This window comes from Trichechus manatus, unplaced genomic scaffold, assembly GCF_000243295.1.
Source record: "Trichechus manatus latirostris isolate Lorelei unplaced genomic scaffold, TriManLat1.0 scaffold00106, whole genome shotgun sequence".
NCBI classification, from domain to species: domain Eukaryota; kingdom Metazoa; phylum Chordata; class Mammalia; order Sirenia; family Trichechidae; genus Trichechus; species Trichechus manatus.
In genome coordinates this window covers 372,407-393,235 of record NW_004444042.1, presented here as the reverse complement: position 1 = coordinate 393,235, position 20,829 = coordinate 372,407, and the positions used below count along the sequence as shown (strand labels likewise).

Sequence of the window (20,829 nt, the reverse complement as noted above, 5' to 3'; positions counted from 1 at the left end):
TCTCTGCTCCAAGAGACAACACCAGGCCTGAATCCTAAAATGCCAGAATTGAAACGAGTCTCTTTTTTTCTCTAGTGTCACTCTTTCACGTAACTAATGGGGAAACTGAGGCCTGGAGAGGGGAAGCCCTTACCCAAGGTTCTATGGCATGTCCATGGCGGAGCCAGGACTCAAACCTTGGTCTCCAAACTCTCAGTTCTGTTTCCTTCCTGCCAGACTGGCTTCCACACTGGACCCTACCACCTCAACCAGTAGAGAACCCCCAGAGTGGGTGGGAGGAAAGGAGAAGGGATGGGAATGGGGCTGACACACCTTGAAACACTGTCCAACGTTCCATGCCTCCCCTGTTCCTGACCTCTGCCCATCTGGGGCCACAGGGTGGGGGTGCAACATGCAGGGTCAATGCCAGTGATGTCAGAGGAGGTCAGAGCTAGGGGTTTAAAGTGAGCAGAGGGCATCCAATAGATGTAGCTCAGGGCAGCTGCTGACTGGAACAGGACAGAAGATAGGGCTTTCTGAGAGTGGCTCTTCACATAGGGCAGACTGGAAGGTTCTGGGTCGGAGGAGGCTGCCTGGCCAGTCTCGGGGGACGGTCACCTTCCGGCTTTGGGATTCACAGTAAATTTAGTACACTTGTGGCCAATACAAGGCTGCTGCTCACCCTAAAGGGTGTCTCAGAGGAGGAGAGCCTACGGGCACACCAAGAGCTTTTTGGGTTCCTGTGTGCTGACCTCTTTGTCCTTTGTCCCCTCAACACAGACCCCGGGTCCCAGTAAAGGGCCCTAGAGACCCTTTTGTGTGGCCTGGGGGGCAGCTATGTCAGTAACACTGTTTGTTAACACAAATGAGACAAGACCCCTAGGAGACCCTGCCCAGACCCGCAGGCCTGTGAGGGCACGCCCACGCACATGAGGACACGCGGCAACACGGAGAAATACGGGGGATGTGGTGTCTTCTCTGGCTGGTGGAGGGTAGCGTGGCAGGCGGGCCAGGGCTGGGTCATTGCACGCGGCGGCAGTAGTAGCCCAGGACTTTGCACTTCTCGCAGAGGTGCTGGGGGTGCTCCTTGCTCTGGTCGGACACGTCCAGGCCATCGGGCTTCTCCAGGGGCCTCTGCAAGAGGGGACGGAAGGAGAGGGTCCAAAGAATGTGGGAAGAAGGCGTGGGAGAGACAGAGACAGAGAAGCAGGGAGAGTGAGACAAGGCACAGAGACAGAGAGACAGAGTTAGACAGAGACCAGAGAGAAGCCCAGAGAGATTCAGAGATACAGAGATACACAGAGAGACAGAGTAAGACACAGACCAGAGAGAAGCACAGAGAGAGATATATACAGAGAGACAGAGTTAGAGAGAGACCAAAGAAAAGCCCAGAGAAAGATATACAGAGATATAGAGACACAGAGAGAGAGGGAAAGAGAGTTAGAGACCAAAGAGAAGCCCAGGGAAGCAGAGAGAGACAGAGACAAAGAGAGAGGTGGAGGGTGGGCAGTGTGGAGACAGGGGTGGGGAGACAGAGAGAGAGAGAGAGAGAGAGACATGTGGGGAGAGAGAGAGAGGTGGAGGGATGGAAAGAGAGATGGACAGAGACATCCACAGAGACAGAGAGACAGATGGGAGGAGGGAGACAGACACACAGGGTAGGGTTGGACAGTCACCAAGGTGGTTTAGCCCCCGTGCCCAGACCCTCCTGCCTCTTGCCTGTGTGCAGGTGTCTGCGTCCTGGGGCCAGTGCTGTTGGGGGAGACCTCAGGTCTTGTGCTGCTCTGGCTGGGCAGGAGCCCCAGGTATAGACACCACTTTACCCTCCCCCAGTGCTCAGAGCAGCCACCACCTTGAAGCTCACAACAGCCTGGGACAGAGGCAGGACAGACGGGTGAAGATGTTATCCAGATGAGGAAGCCGGAAGACACGCATTCAGGGAGACTCAAACCCAAACCCACGTCTCCTGGCTCCCGATGCCCAGGACTCTTCCCTGGCCACTTGCCCCCCCAACCCCGATCCCCTAGCCACTTGTTGTCCTCCCCACCCCCCCAGCAGCCTCAGGATTCGGGGAAAGAAGCTTACCCTGTCACAGTGCTGTACTGGGGGCAAGCCGTCAGCTGCGTGAGGTCAGCAGCCGGTGTTTGGAGTCCCACCCTCCAGGTCCTGAGGCATAGTGCCTACATGCTTGTTGAGTGGTTACATGAATGTAACGTCACTGTTTTCTAACAAGGAAACTGAGGCACAGAACAGGAAGGCGACCTGCAAGTCCTGTCATGCCACTTCCTCGCTGTGTGACCCCAGGGAGACTCTGGTGCCCTATCTGTAAAGTGGGGCTGTTGGTAGTGCTTCGTTTACAGGGTACTGGGACTATTCAGAGAGGGGTTGAGATGCTGCGCAAACTGGGCAGCATCAGGCAAATAGGAGCACATTTCTGTTAGACAGGGAGCTTCCCTGCTCCCCTTTCTCTCCCTTCTTGGCCCCCAAAGCCAGCAAACAGTTGTTTCCCTGGAAACTGTATGGAGGTGGGGGCTATTAGGTGTTCCTCCTGCACAGTGGCTTCTTCGCTGGCTGAGATGCTCCCTCGCTCCAGCTAGCCGTGGCCCAGACCCCCTGCCTGCAGACGGGTCCCTTGAGGGGGCCAAGGGAACCCAAAGGAAGCTGTCAGGGCCAGCTGGGAGCCATGTGTTCATTGGGGTGGAGCTGCAGGCTGGCATGGAGCATGGGAGGCTCGGATGCTAGTGACTGGGATCCGAGGATGGCCAGGGAGGACAGCGGAGGCCAGTGCTGGCGCCTGGCCCCTGGCCCCATCCTAAACTCTTCAAAAGTAGCACACTGGCCTTTCTGCCCAATTACGAAGCCTGGCCCCAAGTGGACACTCAAGATCAGCCAGGAGAGCGGGAGAGTCAGAAGGTGCTAGAAGGCAGGGGTGGGGACCAAGGGTGGGCAGGGTTCTGATCCAGAGGCCCCACTACAGGTCATAGGGATGATCCCTGTGCTTTCAGGCCTAAAGCCACACAGGGATGACCTGGAAAAAGCACAAGAGCCTCGGCCTCATCTCGAAGGGCTTTCAGATGACCGGCTTCTCTGTCTGACTGAATTGGGAATATCCCTGGACTCCATTCCAGCCGAGGAAGAGGAGAAAGGGTCTGGCTTTATGTTAGACCTGGGTTGGAATGTAGGCTCTGCTACCTCTGAGCTGTGTGACCTTGGCAAGCCACTTAACCCCCCTGACTCTCCATTTCTATAGCATATCCAGTTGCCATCAAGCTGATTCTGACTCATGGTGACCCCATGTGTTTTCCCTAGGATTTTTCTGTGGCTGATTTTTCAGAGGTAGATCACAAGGCTTTTCTTCCAAGGCAACCTGGGGTGGACTCGAACTGCCAACCTTTCAGTTAGCAGCCGAGTGTGTTATCTGTTTGTACCATCCAGGGACTCCTCTATAGCACAGAGAAGCTATTATGTTGTTTATTATTATTATTACTGGGAGGGGGCAGTAGCTGTAAGAGGGGCACTAGCTATAAGAGGGTCACTAAAAGTTGAAGCCAGAGTCCCAAGGCTGAAAGGGCCTAGGAAGGTCACCTTACCACTCTTTCAGACCCTTCATGGGGACCTACACACCCCCCCACCAGCTTTGGCTTCAATGCCCCCAGAGCTGGTGGCTCCCTGCCAGTTGACCTAACTGGCTCAGTTTACTGCTTGGATGGTAAGAAAGGCTTCTGGACCTTGAGCTGCAGCCTGCGTCCCTGCACCCTCATCCTATGATCCCAGCCATGCAGGAGCTACACAGACCCTCGGGCCCTGTCCCGTAGGATAACCCAAGAGCTGACCTGAAGTCTCTGTTCCTGCAGACCAAATACAGCTTAGTCTGTAGCTCCCCACCCACTCTGTCCTGCCCCACAGGCAGGCCCTTCCCTGCCCTGTCCTCCAGGTGGGGCCAGAGAGCAAGCAGGCCTGTGGCCAGCCCTGCTCCCCAGGAGTGGAGTCACCCTCTGTGGTTTGCGCTTTGCACAGCCTCACAACCTCCCTGTGAGGGGCACAGTACTATTGGCCACAGGTGAGGGGTGAGGCTCCAAGCCATTAAGGGCCTTGCCCAGGGGCCTAGAGGGGAAAGCGGTGGGTGTGGCCTTCCTGCCACACCTGCCTTCCAACTCTGACCATGCAATGCCATCAACCTGGCCGCTGGCCACCCCATCCTGGGGCTCGGCCAGCTTGTGACCAGTGCCCACCCCAGATCTCAGGTTGTCTCTACCAGCCGGGCCCAGGGTCACTGGCTTTCTGTTCCAAGGGTAGCATCCCCTTCAATGCTGCAGCTACCCCCCATGTGGGGGAGGGGTGCCTCCCTTCACAATCACCGCTTTCCCCTGGGAATTCGCTAGCCGCTGTTCAGCTGCTCCTCCAGCCCGACCAGGCATCTGCCTTCTGGGGAGCCTTGAGGACCACCTCTGGCTTGTCCTAAAGGCTACTATGGACATTCCTCTGCTGGGCGGCCTCTGCAGCGTCGGCATATGACACGGTGCCCCTGGAGCCACACACAGCTTTGCAGGTCATCTCTGCCACTTGCTGGCCTAGGCTGTCCGTTGGGCCAAAACTTTCTCCTCTAGAACCTCAACTTGCTCTTCTGCCACCGGGGAGGTAGATTAGCACCTGCTCTGTCTTTTTCCTAGGTTTTTTGGTGTGTTTGTGTGTATGTGTGTGATAGAGAAGCAAATGAGATGACTGTCACACAGTACTCAATAACCATAAAGAGCTCTGCAAGATGTAGTAATTGCTGTATGACCTTTGGCAAGACACTCAATCTCTCTACGCCTTAATTTTCTCCTCTGTAAAATGGGGATAGTTAATATAGGCCAAGTGATTAGAACAGTGCCTGGCACACACACACATACTTGAGGTGTTGTACAGTATTAATATCATGTATTGTTATTATGATGCAGGGATAGAGGACAAGCCAGGAATAGCTGAGTCACTGAGGAAACCCTCCTGCAGCTTGCTTGCCATCCCTCCTCCTTGGGTGCTAGGCTGTGCCCGCCTTGGCCGTGACCCTCCATGACTCCAGGCCTGGCCTCTTAGCCCTGCCCAGCTGGGCCCTGCCACTGGGTGGGGAGCCAGGGGAAGCTGTGAGATGACTCCCCTCCGTGCAGGGAAAACACTGAGCAGCTGGGATTGATTGCTGAGGTCCCCCTCCCCAAGAGAGGCAGCCCATTAGAGTTTTCTTCTTGTGGGGGTAAGGCTGGCAGGGGAGGCACAGCTGGAGCCTGACAGGAAACAGACGTGGTGGGGGGAAGGGGTGGGGGAGTGGAGGGTCCTCAGGAGATGGATGTGAGCAGGTCAGAGCTCAGGGGTTCCAGGAAAATAAGTACCCCCTCTCCACCGTGGGGGATCAGTGGGAGGGGCTCCAAGCACCTCCTCTCAGTTCTTCAAAGGCTCCTGACTGCGTAGTACTCTTGTGCTGAGGAGAAGGGAGGGGTGCCACCCAGCACCCTCCAACCCTCAGGTCCAACCTCCCTGGTAGAGAAGAGTCATGGGAGGGAAGCACCTGAGCATAAGAGGAGGCTGGGTAGTGGGGCCTGGTCCTGAGCCCACAGGAAGAGACTGAGGAGGCTGGGTAGTGGGGCCTGGTCCTGAGCCCACAAGGAGAGGCTGGGGGTGGGGGGCGGGGTTGGTCTTGAACTCCCCTGCCACTGACTGCTGTGTGACCTGGTTCAACTGCCATCTCCTGTCTGGGACTGTCTCCTTGCTGCACATAGTAGGTACTCAACAAACACTGGTGGGCTGACTGGGGGAGAAGCACAGCAGATCAGGGCCCTCGGGGACTCTGATGCTGAGAATGGGATGGGGAGGGTGGTCAGGGAGCATTCCTCAGGGAAGCTGCTCTTGGGCAGAGCTTTGCAGGATGGGGATGAGAAGGCAGGTGAGTGAGGCTGTTCCCTGCCTGGCGGTGGTGGTCCAGGCCAGGACTGTGCCTGGCATGGTGGGGGCCAGTGGCTTCGATGCTTGACCCTCAGAGGGGCAGGGGCTGTGCCGCAGTGCTGGAGGGGTAGGATTAGAGATCCAAGTCCTGTCCAAGGAGAGACTGGGCCTCTCACTTCCTGGGCTTGAGCCTGGGGGCCCAGTACCAGCTGGAAGCACCAGACTCTTCCCCGAGCTGCTGCGGGCTCCCATGGCATGCAGAGACAGGTCCCCAGCCCTGATGCTGGCCTGAGGGGTCTTGGATGACCTGGCCCCTGCCACCCTCCTTGACCCCCTTTCTGCCCCTGCATCCCTCACTCTCCACACCTGGGCCACACCAGCCTCCTCACTGCCCCTCTCGCCAGCAGTGCTCCCCACACCTCAGGGCTGCCCTGCTGCCACCACCATCCTGAATAGCACAGCTCACCCCTACCTGACTATCCCTCATGCAGGGACCCTTTAAATTCTGTGAAGTGCTACCAGGCTTAGCTTGTACACCTTAAGCCTGAGACCCTCATTCCCCACCTCCTGAGGCAGCTCCCCCGTCTCCGGCCAGTGCTATTTGGTACAAAGCTCCCCCTTCTATGGTATGAAATCTATCTCCCTTCCTCTAAAACTCACACAGCTCATCTGACTCCGCTCCTGGGAAGTTGTCTGGACCTCTCTGCCACACCACCCTGTTTTACTGTCCTCACTGCACTCATCACTACTGGTAATTACCTAGTTCGCATCTGCTCGCTTGGTTTTCTCTGTCTTCTCCATGAGAACCTGGGCTCCAGGAGGGCACCCAGCATACGGTGCTCGGCACAGGCAGGCACCCAAGGAAGTCTTCTGAGTCTCAACCCCTCGGGGGGCTGAGGCCCAAGTCACACAGCCAGGGAGGAAAGCCAGGACAAAAGCCCTGATCTCCAGCCTCTGACACCACGTGTCTCTCATGCTTGTGGGCAGCCACTGGCCACCCAGAGAGGAGGAAGCACATCTGATGCAGGACCACCTTTATCCCACAGCCTCTATGGCTGTGTCTCCATCTGGCATACCCCATTCCAGGTGACTTGGAGTCCTCAGGTGAAGGGACACTGGGGACCCATAGACCTCATCAAGCCACCAAATGGGTTTTGATTGACTCACATGACATTTTTAAAACAAACTAGCTCAATTGTAACATTTCAGAATGAGAGCATTTCACATAAAAATTGGGAAGCCAGTCATGAGTCCTCTTATTATATGATTATATTCATATGAAAGTCCAGAATGGATTAGTGGTTGCTTAGGGCTGGGGTAGGGGGCAGGGAGATAGGCGGATGATAGCTAAAAGTACAAGGTTTCTTTCTGAAGTGATGAAAATATTCTCAAATTGTGGTGATAACTGCACATATCCATGAATACACTGAAAATCCATGAATACATTGAATTATACACTTTAAATGGGGTATTGAATGGTATGTGAATATCTCAATAAAGCTGTTTTAAAAAAATTGGGTTTTCTGGTGTCTCATAAAATCAGAAGAGCTGACAACATTGGGCCTGTGCTCTGAAAAGCACGTGCTCACCACCCCCTATTGCCTCTGCTCTCTGTGACCTGGCTCACGTCATAAATGTACTTGCCTGGCCCTGAGAGGCATCTGGCTTTGTGATCCCTGTCACCCCATACAAAACCCATCGCCATCAAGTCAATTCCAACTCACAGTGACCCTATAGGACAGGGTAGAACTGCCCTATAAGGTTTCCAGGCTACAGTCTATACAGAAGGAAGCAGACTGCCACATCTTTCTTCTGCAGAGCAGCTGGTGGGAACCGCCGACCTTTCAGGTGGCAGCCAAGCGCTTTAACCACTGCGCAACCAAGGCTCCTTTGACCTCATGCAGGGACCCTTTAAATTCTGTGAAGTGCTATCAGGCTTAGCTTGTACACCTTAAGTCTGAGACCCTCACTCCCCACCTCCTGAGGTAGCTCCCCCCTGTCTGCGGCCAGTACTGTTTGTTACAAAGCTCCCCCCTTCTATGGTATGAAATCTATCTCCCTTCCTCTAAAACTCACACAGCTCATCTGACCCTGCTCCTGGGAAGTTGTCTTTTCACTAGGATTTACCGTTAGCATCTTATTTTCACATGACATTGACTTCTGTTCCCTGTTTTGACGTAAAAATAGCTAATAGTTACGCAGAGCTTTAGTTTCATAGACGTTATACTTCAGAGTACTTGGGTGGTGCCAACGTTTAATGTTCTCGGCCACTAACCAAAAGGCTCAAGCCTACCTGCAGGTGCCTGGGAAGAAAGTCCTGGCAATCTTGTTGTTATTGCTGTTATTAGTTGATTCCAACTCATGGCGACCACATGTGTGCAGAGTAGAATGCTCCACAGGATTTTCAAGGCTGTGACCTTTCAAAAGCAAATTGGCAGGCCTGTCCTCTGAGGAGCCTCTGAGTGGGTTCAAACCACCAACCTTTCAGCTGGTAGTTGAGCACTTAACCATTTGCCCCACCCAGGAACTCCTGGCAATCTACTTCCAAAAAATCAGCCATTGAAAACCCCGTAAAGCACAGTTCTACTCTGACACACACAGAGCTGCCGCGAGTTGGAATTGCTCCCCTCCCTTCTGTGCCGATGGATAAGGTATCCCTCCTCTCGTCCTGTATCATCATCTTTTTTTTTGAATATTCAATATTTATTAAGTATATAAAATGTGCCAGGCACTGTTGCTACGTCTGACATGTAAGTGAAGAAGTCATCTTGGAAGTAGACTCTTCAACCCCAACTGCCTCAACTGACAGCATAGGGATGCGACAACCCGCCACCCCCAGCCAAGCTGTTCCTGAGTTCCTCACCCCTGGTTTTGTTCCATCTGGGTCCAAACAAGAGCCCTGGTGGCGTAGTGGTTAAGTGCTTGGCTGCTAACTGGAAGGTCAGTGGTTCGAACTCACCAGCCACTCTACAGTCTTGGAAACCCTATTGGGAAGTTCTGCTCTGTCCTATAGTGTTGCTAGGAGTCGCAATCAACTCAACGGCAATGGGCTTGGTTTGGTTTGGGTCCAAGTATCTTGCCCACGTAAATTTATGCCATATAGCAGAGATTTCCAAATAGTGTATGTACCATGAATGTCTTTCGGGTGTGCAGACATAGTCATCTTCTCAGCTCTTAGGGAAGCAGGCAGAGCTTCCAACCCTAGGCTGTCTACCTCTGGTGGCGAGCAACCTCCTCCCTTTTCCTCAGTGCCGTGATGATTACAGTTTATTATTGGAAGAAGGATACAAGTAAAGAGACACATAGGATGAGGTCTAGGAGGGTTCCCAATGCACAGCTTCCATGTCCCAAAGGACGTGCTACCCTCCCCTGTGCATCCATGACTTTCACCAACCAGGAAGCCCCTGTCATCAGCATTTTGCTTCCTTCTGGATCATTCTCATGAGCATGCAATATACTCTAGGCTTCCCTGTTCTAAAGGCCCATATCACTTGCCCAACCTACCCTACTCCAGCTACTCTCACATTTCTCTGCTTCTCTCCACAAACCCCCTTGAGAGAGTGGACAATAAATATATTCCCTCTACATCCCCATCCAAACAAGCACTTCTTGCTCCAAGGAAACTGCCTCGGCCAACAGGGCAGCTGTAAATTGGCAGTTCTTTATACCTGTCCTATCTGGCACCAGCTTTAGTGGGTCTCAAACTTTCTTGTATTTCAATGAGTTCTCCAGGTAAAAATGATGGTCCACAAAGTTTGAGGACCATCTCCTAGTTGCCAAACCTCAAGAGCACATCTCCGTGGTCATTATCGTGACATCTTAGCACCATCGCGCACCATTACCCACCCCCTCCTCGAACCACGCTCCTCCCTGACTTCTGGGACTCCACACTCCCCACTCCTCCTCACTGGGCTCTTTTCCTCTACCTGACTGCCAAATGCTTGGTCTGGGGAATCTCTTCTCTGCTTTTGACATCCACTTTCTGGGAAACGTCATCCATTCCCTCGGCTTTAAATACCTCTCGGCTGGTGATACCCTGTTACACAGGACCCACCTGACTTCTCATCTGAACTTCAGAACAAATCCAGCTGCTGTCTTGACATCTCTACTTGGATTTTCAGGATCGTCTCAAACATAACTTGTGTACCAGAGAACTCTTGCTTTTACCTTGCACACCCGTGCCCCACCCCCACCTCAGCCCAAGCTGCACCACCTCTGTCCACTCAGTCGCTTAAGCTTGATTGCTTCCCTGGGGTTCCTCCCCCCCCCCCCCCCGACCTCTGCATTCAATCCGGCCACACTCTATGTGGATTCCAGCTACACAGCTGCCTCCTTGGTTCAGGCCCCTCCCAGCTCTCATGGGGACTATGACGGTGGCTTGCCCACTTTCAATCTCCACTCTCCTACGAATCCCTACACACAACCGGAGTAATCGTTCCAAAACGAAGCAGAAAGCCCCATTGCTCAGCGGCTCCCTCACGTGGCCCCCAAGGCTCGGGTAACTGCCTGTTCAGCTTGCCTCTCCTCTCGCCCCTCTCCCCTGCTCTTTCACTGGGCTATGGTCTTCGAGCATTCCAAGTCCGATGACTTCAGGGCATTTGCATCTGCTGCACCCTCTTTTTGTGACATGGCTGGCTTCCTCTCCTCCTCCAGGCCCCAGGTCATGTCACCTCCTCCAAGTGGCTTTCTCTTCCCAGCGTGGCCTAAGGAGATCCTCCCTAGAGTGACCTGCCCCGACCCCTGACCATCAGGGCAGGGCCCACACCTGCCCTGGCATCGCTCTGTCTCACATGGCACCCCCACTGCGTTCATTTTCTAATTCACCTGGGGTCTTTCTCCTTAGGATCTAGGTGCAGGTGCCTCTTTACCCTCCTCTCCTTCCTGGAGGGATGGGCTCTCTCCCTCATTTCAGATGAGACAAGAGAAGAAAGGGAGAATTTTAAGAGATATGGTCTCACTCTCCTCATACAAAGGAGCTAACTGAGGCCCAGGGAGGGAAAAAGTCCTCAGAGAACGGTACCGACCCGAGACATGATTTCCCACCCTCAGCCTTCCCTAGGCCCAACCCCAGTCAGGCCTCCGGCCTGGTTCAGGCCCCGCCCCTTTCTAGGCCCCGCCCACGTCCAGGCCCCACCCAGCTCACCTGCTTATGCGGGTACACGTTGATGTGGCACTTGATGCACTCCTGCCCCATGTTGGCCCACGAGTTTCCGCTCATCCATTTTCTCTTGCACTTGGGACACTTGTATTCTCCGAAGCAGCGCTTTTTGCCCTGGTACGGGGTTAGACCCTCGCCTTTGGGGCGTGCCTAAAGGACGGGAAGTAAACACAAGTGGTTGGGACCCACACGGTCAAGATGATGCCCCCACGGGTCCCCTCGGCCCCTCCCTTCAGTCTTCAGAGCCCTGTGCCCCTGTGGACAGCTACCTTTCATCTTCAATACAGAGAATGTCAGGGTCACACCCAGACACAGAAATGCCAAGACTGGGGAGACCCATGGCGGACAAAGAACGGGGTGGGGGAGGGGGCTGCATCTTTGTTAGATTTAAGGGAATCAGGTACTAAGTGGTGGAGCTATTTCCTTAACTCAGACGTCATGGCCTGGACCTGCAGACGGTGCTCTTTTGCCCCCACAGTGGTGTGGTTTAAATGGTTACGGAAATGGAGACACAGGCAGGCTACAGCCTGGTGTCTTGGAAGAAGTACAACCAGAATGCTCCTTAGAAGCAAAGATGGCAAGACTACATCTTACATACTTTGGACATGTTATCAGGAGGGATCAGTCCCTGGAGAAGGACATCATGCTTGGTAAACTAGAGGGTCAGCGAAAGAGGAAGACCCTCAACAAGATGGATTGACACGGTGGCTGCAACAATGGGCTCAAGCATAACAACTATTGTGAGCATGGCGCAGGACCAGGCAGTGTTTCGTTCTGTGGTGCATAGGGTCCCTATGAGTCGGAATTGCCTCAATGGTAATGAGTTTTTGGTTTTTATATCTTGGGGAAGTAGTCCCTGGTTGGTGCAAACAGTTAAGTGCTTGGCTGCTAACTGAAAGATTGGTGGTTGAATCTACCTAGAGGCACCTCAGAAGAAAGTCCTGGTAACCTGCTTCTGAAAGGTCACAGCCATGAAAACCCTACAGAGCACAGCTCTACTCTGAAGCACATGGGGTCACCATGCGTCGGAATCGCTTCAATGGCAACTGGTTTCATATCTTAGGGATCTTCTCACATCAGTACAATACAGTGACTGCGTTCTGTGTAAGGATCACACAGTAATCAGTCTGTGTGCGGTCCACAGTGTGCTTGCCAGTCACTGCTAGGGAACATTAGGTAGTTTCCACTCTTCCATTATTACAAACCATGCTGCAGTGAAAAGTTTTGTACAAATATCATTTTGCACATGCCCAAGTACACTTATGGGATAAATTCCTGGAAGTGAAATTGCTAGGTCAATGGGGACGTGCACTTTTAATTTTTAAAGATAATGCCAAATTGCCAGTGCCCCGCACCACCACTACAGGTGTACCAGCTTAAAGTCCCACACCCTCACCAGCAGAGTCTTGTATTAAACATGTCCATCATTGCCAATCTAGGAGGTAGAAAATGTATCAGACTAGCTTTGGCTTTTATGGCTCTTATTATGAGTAAAAGAGATGTTTTCCATCCATTTAAGAACTATTTGTGCTTCCTTTGTGAACTGTTTGTTCATATCCTGTGTCATTTTTTTTTCCCGGTTGGGATTTTGGTATTTTCTTGTTGATTTGTAACTGTACTTTATATTAAAAAAACTAGCTTTCTATCCTGCACAGTGGGTTTTTTTTTTTAACAGCCTTATTAGATGTAATTCACATATCATACATTTCACCAGCTGAAAGTGTATACAGTTCAATGGTTTTTAGTATATTCAGGGTTGTACAACCATTACCACAGCCTAATTTTAGAACATTTTTGTTACCCCACAAAAGAAACCCTGTACCCATTAGCAGTCACTTTCCATCCCTCCCCCCAATCCTACCCACAACCAGGCAACCACTAATCTACTTTCTGTCTCTATAGATTTGCCTATTCTGGATGTTTCATATAAATGGAGTCATACACAATGCAGTCTTTTGGACTGGCTTCTTTCACTTAGCATGATATTTTCAAGGTTCATCCATGTTGTAATGTAGAATGAAGTACTCATTGCTTTTCATTGCCAAATAATATTCCATTGTCTGGATATACCACATTTTATTTATTCATTCATCAGATGATAGACATTTTTCTACTTTTTGGCTATTATGAATAATGCTGCTATGAACATTTGTGTATAAGCTACCTAGTGTTAAAAAAGTTGAATTAGTTGCCCTAACATTTAAAAATGGGAGATTTCACACAGAAAACTGGGCCAGAATTCTTACTGGCGACTGTCAGCTGAGGTTGAAAATTGCTGGCCTGCCAGACTGGCCTGCACCCTCCAGGTGCCCTCTGCTCCCACCCAGCTGCTCCCTGTACTTGTGTGACCTACTCGGCCCCTACAGATCTTTGAGTCTGACACAGGCTTAAACACAGCCTCTATCCTGTGACTCCTCAAAGTGTGGTCCTCAGACCAGCACCATCAGCATCAGCTGGGAGCTTGTTAGAAAATGTAGAATCTCAGGACCCACCCCAGACCTGCTGAATTGGAATACACATTTTAACAAGAGTCTTAGGGAATTCATGTGTCATTAAGTTTAAGAAGTGCTAGGCTATGAGACGATCTGTTTCTGCAGTAGTGTTTCTCTGGGTAATTGTTTATGAATGAAGTAGTGTACACTCGTTGAGAGCAGAGACTCTGGATCCAAATCCTAGCTCTGTGATCTTGAGCAAGTTACTTCACTGGGATAATGATAGTAACTACCATATAAGACAGTTCTGAGGATTAAAAGAGATGATACATGTAAAACACTTGGAATAGTTCCTGGTACATAGAAAGTAAAACAGGAATATTAGTTATTGTTATTATTATGTATTAATATAGAACAATAGGGGTATAAAAAAAGAATAATTTCTTCCTTCAGTTATCATGTCTCTTTTTGCCAGGGGCCACTACCACCACTTGGTGACAGCCTACTAGAATTTCAGGCAACTCACTAAAGAGGGACTTATGTGCTGAATGTGTAAATGTAACTTAGAAAGTGATGGTGACTCCGCCCTAACTTTTTGGGCCCACCACCTAATGTCTTTTGGATCCTTACTGGCCTTCCTAGTGGTCATGATATCCTGGGGAGAAGGTTCTGTCTGAGCTCTGAGGCAGGTCTGGCTCTCAGCACTGGTTGGGCCTGTAAGAGAGGCCAGTTATGTGAAGGGGAGCACTGGGCATGCAGTCAGAGCCCGGGGCTCAGTCAGTTTGCAGCCGAGGTGTCAGCGTGTGCCTCCAAGGGCACTCTGAGCTCCCCGGTGTCAGCTTGGTGGGTATGCAGCAACCATCTGCTGCCACTTCTTCCACCTGATGCCTGGTGCCTACAGCTTCCAGGCAGCCCCAGTCTCCTTGGCCTCCCTTCTTCAGTCACTAAAACAAAGTACTAGATGAACTCATCCCCCGTGCCCCCATTCTTAGAGACATCCACATTTTAAAGGGGACAAACACCTGGGCATAGGTTGCTTCACCAATGCAGGGACTTGAGACACCTTGATCAAGGTGGGACATTTTGGGCCATGCCCTGGGAAGCCCACTTCCGGGACCTGGTTCTGCCAGTCCTGAGAGCTGCCAGGACCTGGTGCCTGGTCTGGCACAGCTGCTGCAGAGGCCAGTGGTCAAGGCATCCGGGGCATTCAGTGGTGCTAAGGGCGGGGATGGGGCGGGGCTGGATACAGCCTCGGAGAATCTGTTGCCAAATGAATCTCTGCTTCAGAGACAATATGGTAGAAACCCACACAGATAAACCCACCCAGTTAAGGGAGATACAGAGAGTGTGGGCAAGGGAGCAGGAGCGAGAAGGAACACAACTAAAGGCAAGGCAGTGAAGGGCTGGGAAGCAAGGCCACACCGAGTAACTGGAAAACCAGCCACTCTGGAGCTGTCTTCAGGGAGTGTAAGGCACAGGGCAGAGCCAGGAACGGGGCTCCGCAGGACGAGACATCCTCAGCACAACATTCCTACAGCCCTGTCAGGCCAGGCAGCTGGGAGGGCCCAGCTCTGACACCTGTCACTAGGGATGCAGTTCAGATGGTGGACTCTTGGCTGGACGCTGGCTGCCATGTTCTGACTCTGCCTATGACTATCTGGCGACCCTCAGCAAGTTGCTCAACCTCTCTGTGCCTTGGTTTCCTCTCTGGAAACCAGGCTGATGATAAAGGGCCTGTCTTCTGGGGCTGTCGGAAGGATCTGATGCATCAGTGCACATAAAGGTGGCAAAGGCTCAGTGTTCCTGAGCTAGCTGAGGTGATTCTCTCCTGGGGCCAGCGTGGGGAGAGGGAGTGGGTGTGTTCTAGGGTGCCGGGGGATAGGGCTGACACCAATGGGGACCAGTCATAGGAGGAAGGTTCGGGGTTAGAGGGGGACCTGGGTGGGGCAAGGGCTCTCTGTCCCTGGGGGAAGGGTGGTCAGCAAAAGGAGGAACAGCACTAGCGTGTCTCTGGAATTCTCAGAGAGGAAGCAAGAAAGATAGAGGACAGTGGCAGAAGCTCTGGAGATGCCGCTGACAGAAGGCAAAGGGGAGAGGGAAGCAAACTGACAGTTGTTAAGCACCGCTTGTGTGCCAGGCTTGTGTTCCATGGCCTGTCAGGTCCCTATTCAACCCTGTGGGGCAGGGGATGCTATCACCCCATTTAACAGATGGTGCAACTGAGGCACAGGGCAGGGGCAGGACTGGTCAAAAAGCATCCAGTATGCAAGGGGCAGGGCAGGAGGTAGGCTTTTCCACAAGGCCACTCTTGGCTCACTTCGTCTGTCTGTCACCCCAAGAGTGCCCCCACCGCGAGGCTGAGAAGCCCCAGAGTCTCTGCTCAGGCCCTCCCAGGCTCAGGCCGTGGCTTTGCCCTCCTGTGGGTCTGAGGGGAGTGTCGTCTGCAGGGCAGAGTGAAGAGGCAGTGGACAGAGGGGAGGGCAGGCCAGCGGGCAGCTTTTGGCAGTGGGGAGCCACTTCCTGGAAGGGCTCAGTCCCGACATTGTTTATGCTTACAAACGAGGGCAGGGCGGAAGGGAGTAGGAATTTTTGACGGATTCTCTACGTACCCCCTGCCTCCTCCCAGAAATGCCTGGCCTCTTCTCATAAACTTCAGCATGAAACAGGCATGACTTCAAGGGTTCGGCAGGGGCCGCCCACCCACCTAGGCTGGGAAGGATGCCAGACCTGACCAGGCACTCCTGACCCCAGGTCCTGCCACGTACCCCTCTGGGCAACCGTATCTGCCAGGAACTGGAGATGCTCACTGGCACTCAGAAACCACCCCTCAAGGCAGAGGCAGGCTCTCTGGGGCCCAGAGAGGCAAGGAACTTGCTCAAAGACACACCGCAAAGGCAGGGGCGGGGGGGGGAGTGGTAGTTGAGTCCCCTGACCTCCAGACCAAGGTTAGAATCATCATGGCGGTTAGCTTGGAAAGTGGGAGGCTGGTGCAGGAGAACCCATGCCAAGGAGCAAGAAGGCAAAGCTGGGCACGGAGCAAAAGTCAGGCCGGCTGCTTGGGAAGAAATGTGGATGCTGCTGACACCATCTGGGCACTTCTTCTGAATGGCTCAGTGTTTTCCTCCATCAGCTCATGAGATCCCTTGAGACTGGCTGGCGGGTGGTGAGCTCTTTGTCACTGGGGGTGTGTAAGCAGAGGCTGGGGGAACAACTATTAAGGAGGTGGCTGAGGGGACTCTTGCCCTGAGAGTCGGGCAGTTGGAACCTGTGACTCTGAGGGCCCTTCTAACTCTGCAGTCCTCTCAGCCAACCCTTGGAGCTGGTAAAGGGCCACTGGTCAGAAGATGGCACTCTCAGACACTGTTGGGGTTGGGGCTGAACAGGTGGATTTTCCTACTCTATTTCTAGAGGGCAAGTTGGCAGTAATCCTTCAAACTTCTAAAAATGCCTATTCCTTCTCCCCAGCAAATCTGGTTCTGGGTCCTAAGGAAATTATCAGAGACGTGGATCAAATGGGTGCTCAAAGATGTCCATCACAGCGTTGTTTATGACAGTGAAAGAACGGGAAGGAGCTCAACACTCAACAATGATGGCCTGCTTCCCTAAATTATGTAACACTCATCAGATGAATGAAAATATTTATGACAACTTTTTAAAGGTTTGGAAAAATGTTTATAAAGAAAGCAGAAGCAACTGAATATAAACTCTACTCCTACTGTAAAAAGGGAAAATGCAGAAGAAAAGGGCCAGCAGGAAATCGGCCAGAAGGGTTCAGTGGTGGCCTCCAGGGGACAGGACTGTTGATTTTGTTCCTGCTTCTTCATGCTCTGTTCTAATTAATAAATCATCTTTAATGAGCAGAATTGACTTTGATGAAAATGATGATGGTTCATCAGCAGACACTCTGGCCTGTAGGCCAACCCCTCCTGCCCACTAGGGGGCACCCTGCACTTTCCCAAGGCTGTGGGAACCCAGCAGACATGGCAGTTCTGCAGGTGTGGACACTGAAGCTTGTGTGTCCACTCTGGCTGGCCTCTGACTGCGGGTTCTGTTTGGCCATCTGTGTGTTCCTGGAGATGTCCTGTCCACAGCCATGGAGCTGGACTCTCCGTCCTCCTAGATCTCACTTGCTCCTTCAATTGTTAGTGAAGCCAGAGGTATCCACATACTGTTACGTGACACAGAGCCTGGCTGTCACTCTGCCCCACAAATTCCCCTGCCCCTGCTGCTGGGAAGCCCACCATTAGTGAGTCATCCTTTAGGGTGAATCTTGATCCCCTCTTGGAGCCCTGGTGGCACAGTGAATAAGAGCTTGGCTGCTAACAAAAAGGTCGGCAGTTTGAATCCACCAGCTGCTCCTCGGAAACCCTATGAGGCAGCTCTACTCTATCCTATAGGGTCGCTATGCATTGTAATCGACTTGACAGCAACAGGTTTGGTTTTTGTTGTTTTGATCCCCTGTTACTTACCAGTTGCCGTTGAGTTGATGTCAGTGTAGAATTCTGCTCTATAGGGTTTTTAATGGCTGATTTTTTGCAAGTAGAATGCCAGAACTTTCTTCTGAGGTGTTTTTGGGTGGATTTGAACCTCTAACCTTTTGGTTAGCAGCCAAGTGAGTTAACCATTTGCATACCCAGGGACTCCACTCTTAGCCCACTTTCAAATTGTGATTCCCTGTTGCAGGGAGATGACATGGTGGCCTTTGGTAGCCTAGGGCAGAGCATCACAGGGACCCTGGGCATGGGAAGGGGTTGTGAGGGGAGGGCTGAAGGCCTGTGGCTGTCCCCTGCATGTCATGACTCCATGCCTGTTTCTGTCCTAGGATGCATGACCTCTCCTCTCTAGATTTGTGTTCCAGCTGTGATCCTGGACACCTCTCAGTGCCAGCTGCCATTCTCACCCCCAGACCTGGCCATGCCACCTCCACCTGCCCAGCACAGCAGGCCTGTGCCCTGCCAAGTTCTGAGACAGAATAATAGCCACCCTCATTAGTAAGTGCCTGGCCCTGTGCTAAGCTCTTCTTTTATCCTCACAGCAACAACCTTATAAGGTAAGTATGCTTGGTCCCATGTTTCAGATGAGAATACTGAGGCACAAACAGCTTAAGTAATTTGCCCAAGGCTACACATCCAGGAAGTGGTGGAGCTGGGATTTGAACCCAAGCCGTCTGATTCTGTAGCCCACACTTGCAATCGCTGTGCAATGTGCCAGGAGAGCACCAAGAAGAGGAAACCTGCCAAGCCAGGGCAGGCAGGAGGCATGAAAGGGTCGCTACTGACACAGGTCCCGGTACGCTGGGAAGCCCTGGGGACATCCCTTCCTTCCCCCTCTCTGGGCCTCAGTTTCCCCATCTCCGGAATGAGAGGGTGGGACTGACCACTAGGCGGGTCAGTGTGCACTGGCAGCCCCACTGCCACTCCCCCTCCCCTCACGGAGCACTGGGCCGGCCCCACAGTGGTGTCCAGCTGAGCGCTGTGGCTGGACCCAGGGAAGCAGGGGAGGAAATAAAGAACAGATGGGCTCCTCGCCGGCTCCCAGCCCTGCCCGGTCTGCGTGCTTTCATGTGGCCTGGCCCCCGCAGTGGTCCTGGCCTCAAGTCTACCTTCCCAGAGAGGAAGAGCCCTGAGTTACTGGAGTTTGAGAAGAGATGAAGACACAGAAGGGCAGGGGTGAAGAGGGCAAGGGTGACTGGTCTACCAATGCACGAGGCATCAGAAGGGGCACGGGGACTGACCGGCAGACTCACAGCCCTGGGACTTTTTGAATGACCTTGATGATCCTTCGCAGGCAGCCTGAGGTTCAGGGACACTTTCCAGGAGCCAGGGGCCCTCCCTGGAGGAGGTAGTGCCTGCTCCCAGAAGCCTCCTCTCTGAGCCCCTTCTTTGGGCCCCCAGGTGCTCCCTTCCTCTCCCTGTCATCTCTCCTTCAGCCTAGGGCAGTAGGGAGTCAGGGGCTGGGGGTCAGAGGCCCGGCTTTAGGCCCTGGCTCTCTCCTTCCGGCCAGGCCCTGCTGGTCTCAGAGCCTCAGTTTCTTCACCTGCCAAGTGAGGGGGCTGCTCAGGAGGATATGGAGACACTGACATTCAGTGAGCACCTACTGTGTGCCAGGCATTCCTAACGTATCACACCACAGCCCCTCCATTTGAAAGGGAGGAAACTGAGGCTCAGAAAGGCCAAGTGACTTGCACAGGGTCCCATCGCCACGGAGTCAGGACTTGAACCTCGTCTGCCTTCTCCGAAGTGTTGCTTTCCACCCCACAGAGGCCTCGCCATGAAATGGTAGTGAGAAAATTACAGAACAAGGCTGCTCCTAAGAGCACAACCTCACCCTTGACCTACGACCCCTGACAACCATCTCAATTATTCATCCATTCAGCTAACATTACTGAGCACCCACTGTACAGCGGGCTTGGTGGTACATTCCAGGGACATGGAAATAAGACGGGTGAGGAATGTCCTGCCTTCATGGAGCTCACAGTCCAGGACTTTCCAGAGAAGTCAGCCCTGTGACCCTTTTACCAACTGCTGCCCAAGCCAGTCACAGATACTCCAGCCACATGCTCCCAGACTCAAGTCAGGGTCAGACTCACACCATAGAGACCCTCAGGTAGGAGCCACTCTACCTGGTCCCTGTGGGTGACAGGCCCTGGGCCAATGTAAGATGTGTGGAATTATCTCTGGTCATTGCAACAGCCCCACAAGGTCAGCACCCTTAACCCTATTTACAGATGAGGAAACAGAGGTTCAGGACAGGGGAATCAACTTGTCCTGAGTCACATAATAATAAGTACTAGAGCCAGGATTTGAACTTAAGTCTGTCCAGTGGCTACAGCCATGCTTTTCCTTCCTCTCTATGGTCTGTGGCACTGTTTTAACAACAACAAAAACCCAAACCAGTTGCCAAGGAGTCATCTCTGACTTATGGCAACCCCATTTGTTCAGAGTAGAACTGTGCTCCATAGTATTTTCTTTCTTTTATTTTTTTTTATTGTACTTCAGGTGAAGGCTTACAGAACAAATAGTTTCTCATGAAACAGTAGTACACATATTGTTTTATGACGTTGGTTAACAACCCCATAACATGTCAACCCTCCCCTTCTTGACTTTTTTTTTTTTTTGGTGAAAATATACACAGCCAAAGATACACCATTTCAAAATCTACATGCACAGTTCAGTGACATCAACTATGCTCTTCCAATTGTGCTGCTATTCTCACTTTTTAGATGAAGGTTTACAGAACAAAATAGTTTCTCATTTAACAGTTAGTACACATGTTGCCCTATGACAATGGTTAGCAACCTCACAACACATCAACACTATCCTTACTCAACCTTGGGTTCCCTAT

General features: G+C 52.3%; 2 protein-coding genes across 2 annotated transcripts in view; one reads left to right on the top strand and one right to left on the bottom strand.

Annotated features, from left to right (window-relative positions):
• Positions 1-17,058, top strand: part of PPIF (peptidylprolyl isomerase F) — a 61,844-nt gene extending 44,786 nt beyond the window's left edge. Inside the window, exon 7 of the transcript XR_002825128.1 lies at positions 16,951-17,058. The gene's annotated coding sequence lies outside the window, so the exon portion shown is untranslated. The remainder of the gene's footprint in view (positions 1-16,950) is intronic.
• The window catches only part of ZCCHC24 (zinc finger CCHC-type containing 24), a 75,313-nt gene continuing 55,165 nt past the window's right edge, over positions 682-20,829 (bottom strand). Inside the window, exons 3-4 of the mRNA XM_004383160.2 lie at positions 11,039-11,203; positions 682-1,113 (exon numbers count right to left, since the gene is read on the bottom strand). Coding sequence (XP_004383217.1) covers positions 1,000-1,113; positions 11,039-11,203 — 279 coding nt within the window. The 3' untranslated portion in view covers positions 682-999. The remainder of the gene's footprint in view (positions 1,114-11,038; positions 11,204-20,829) is intronic.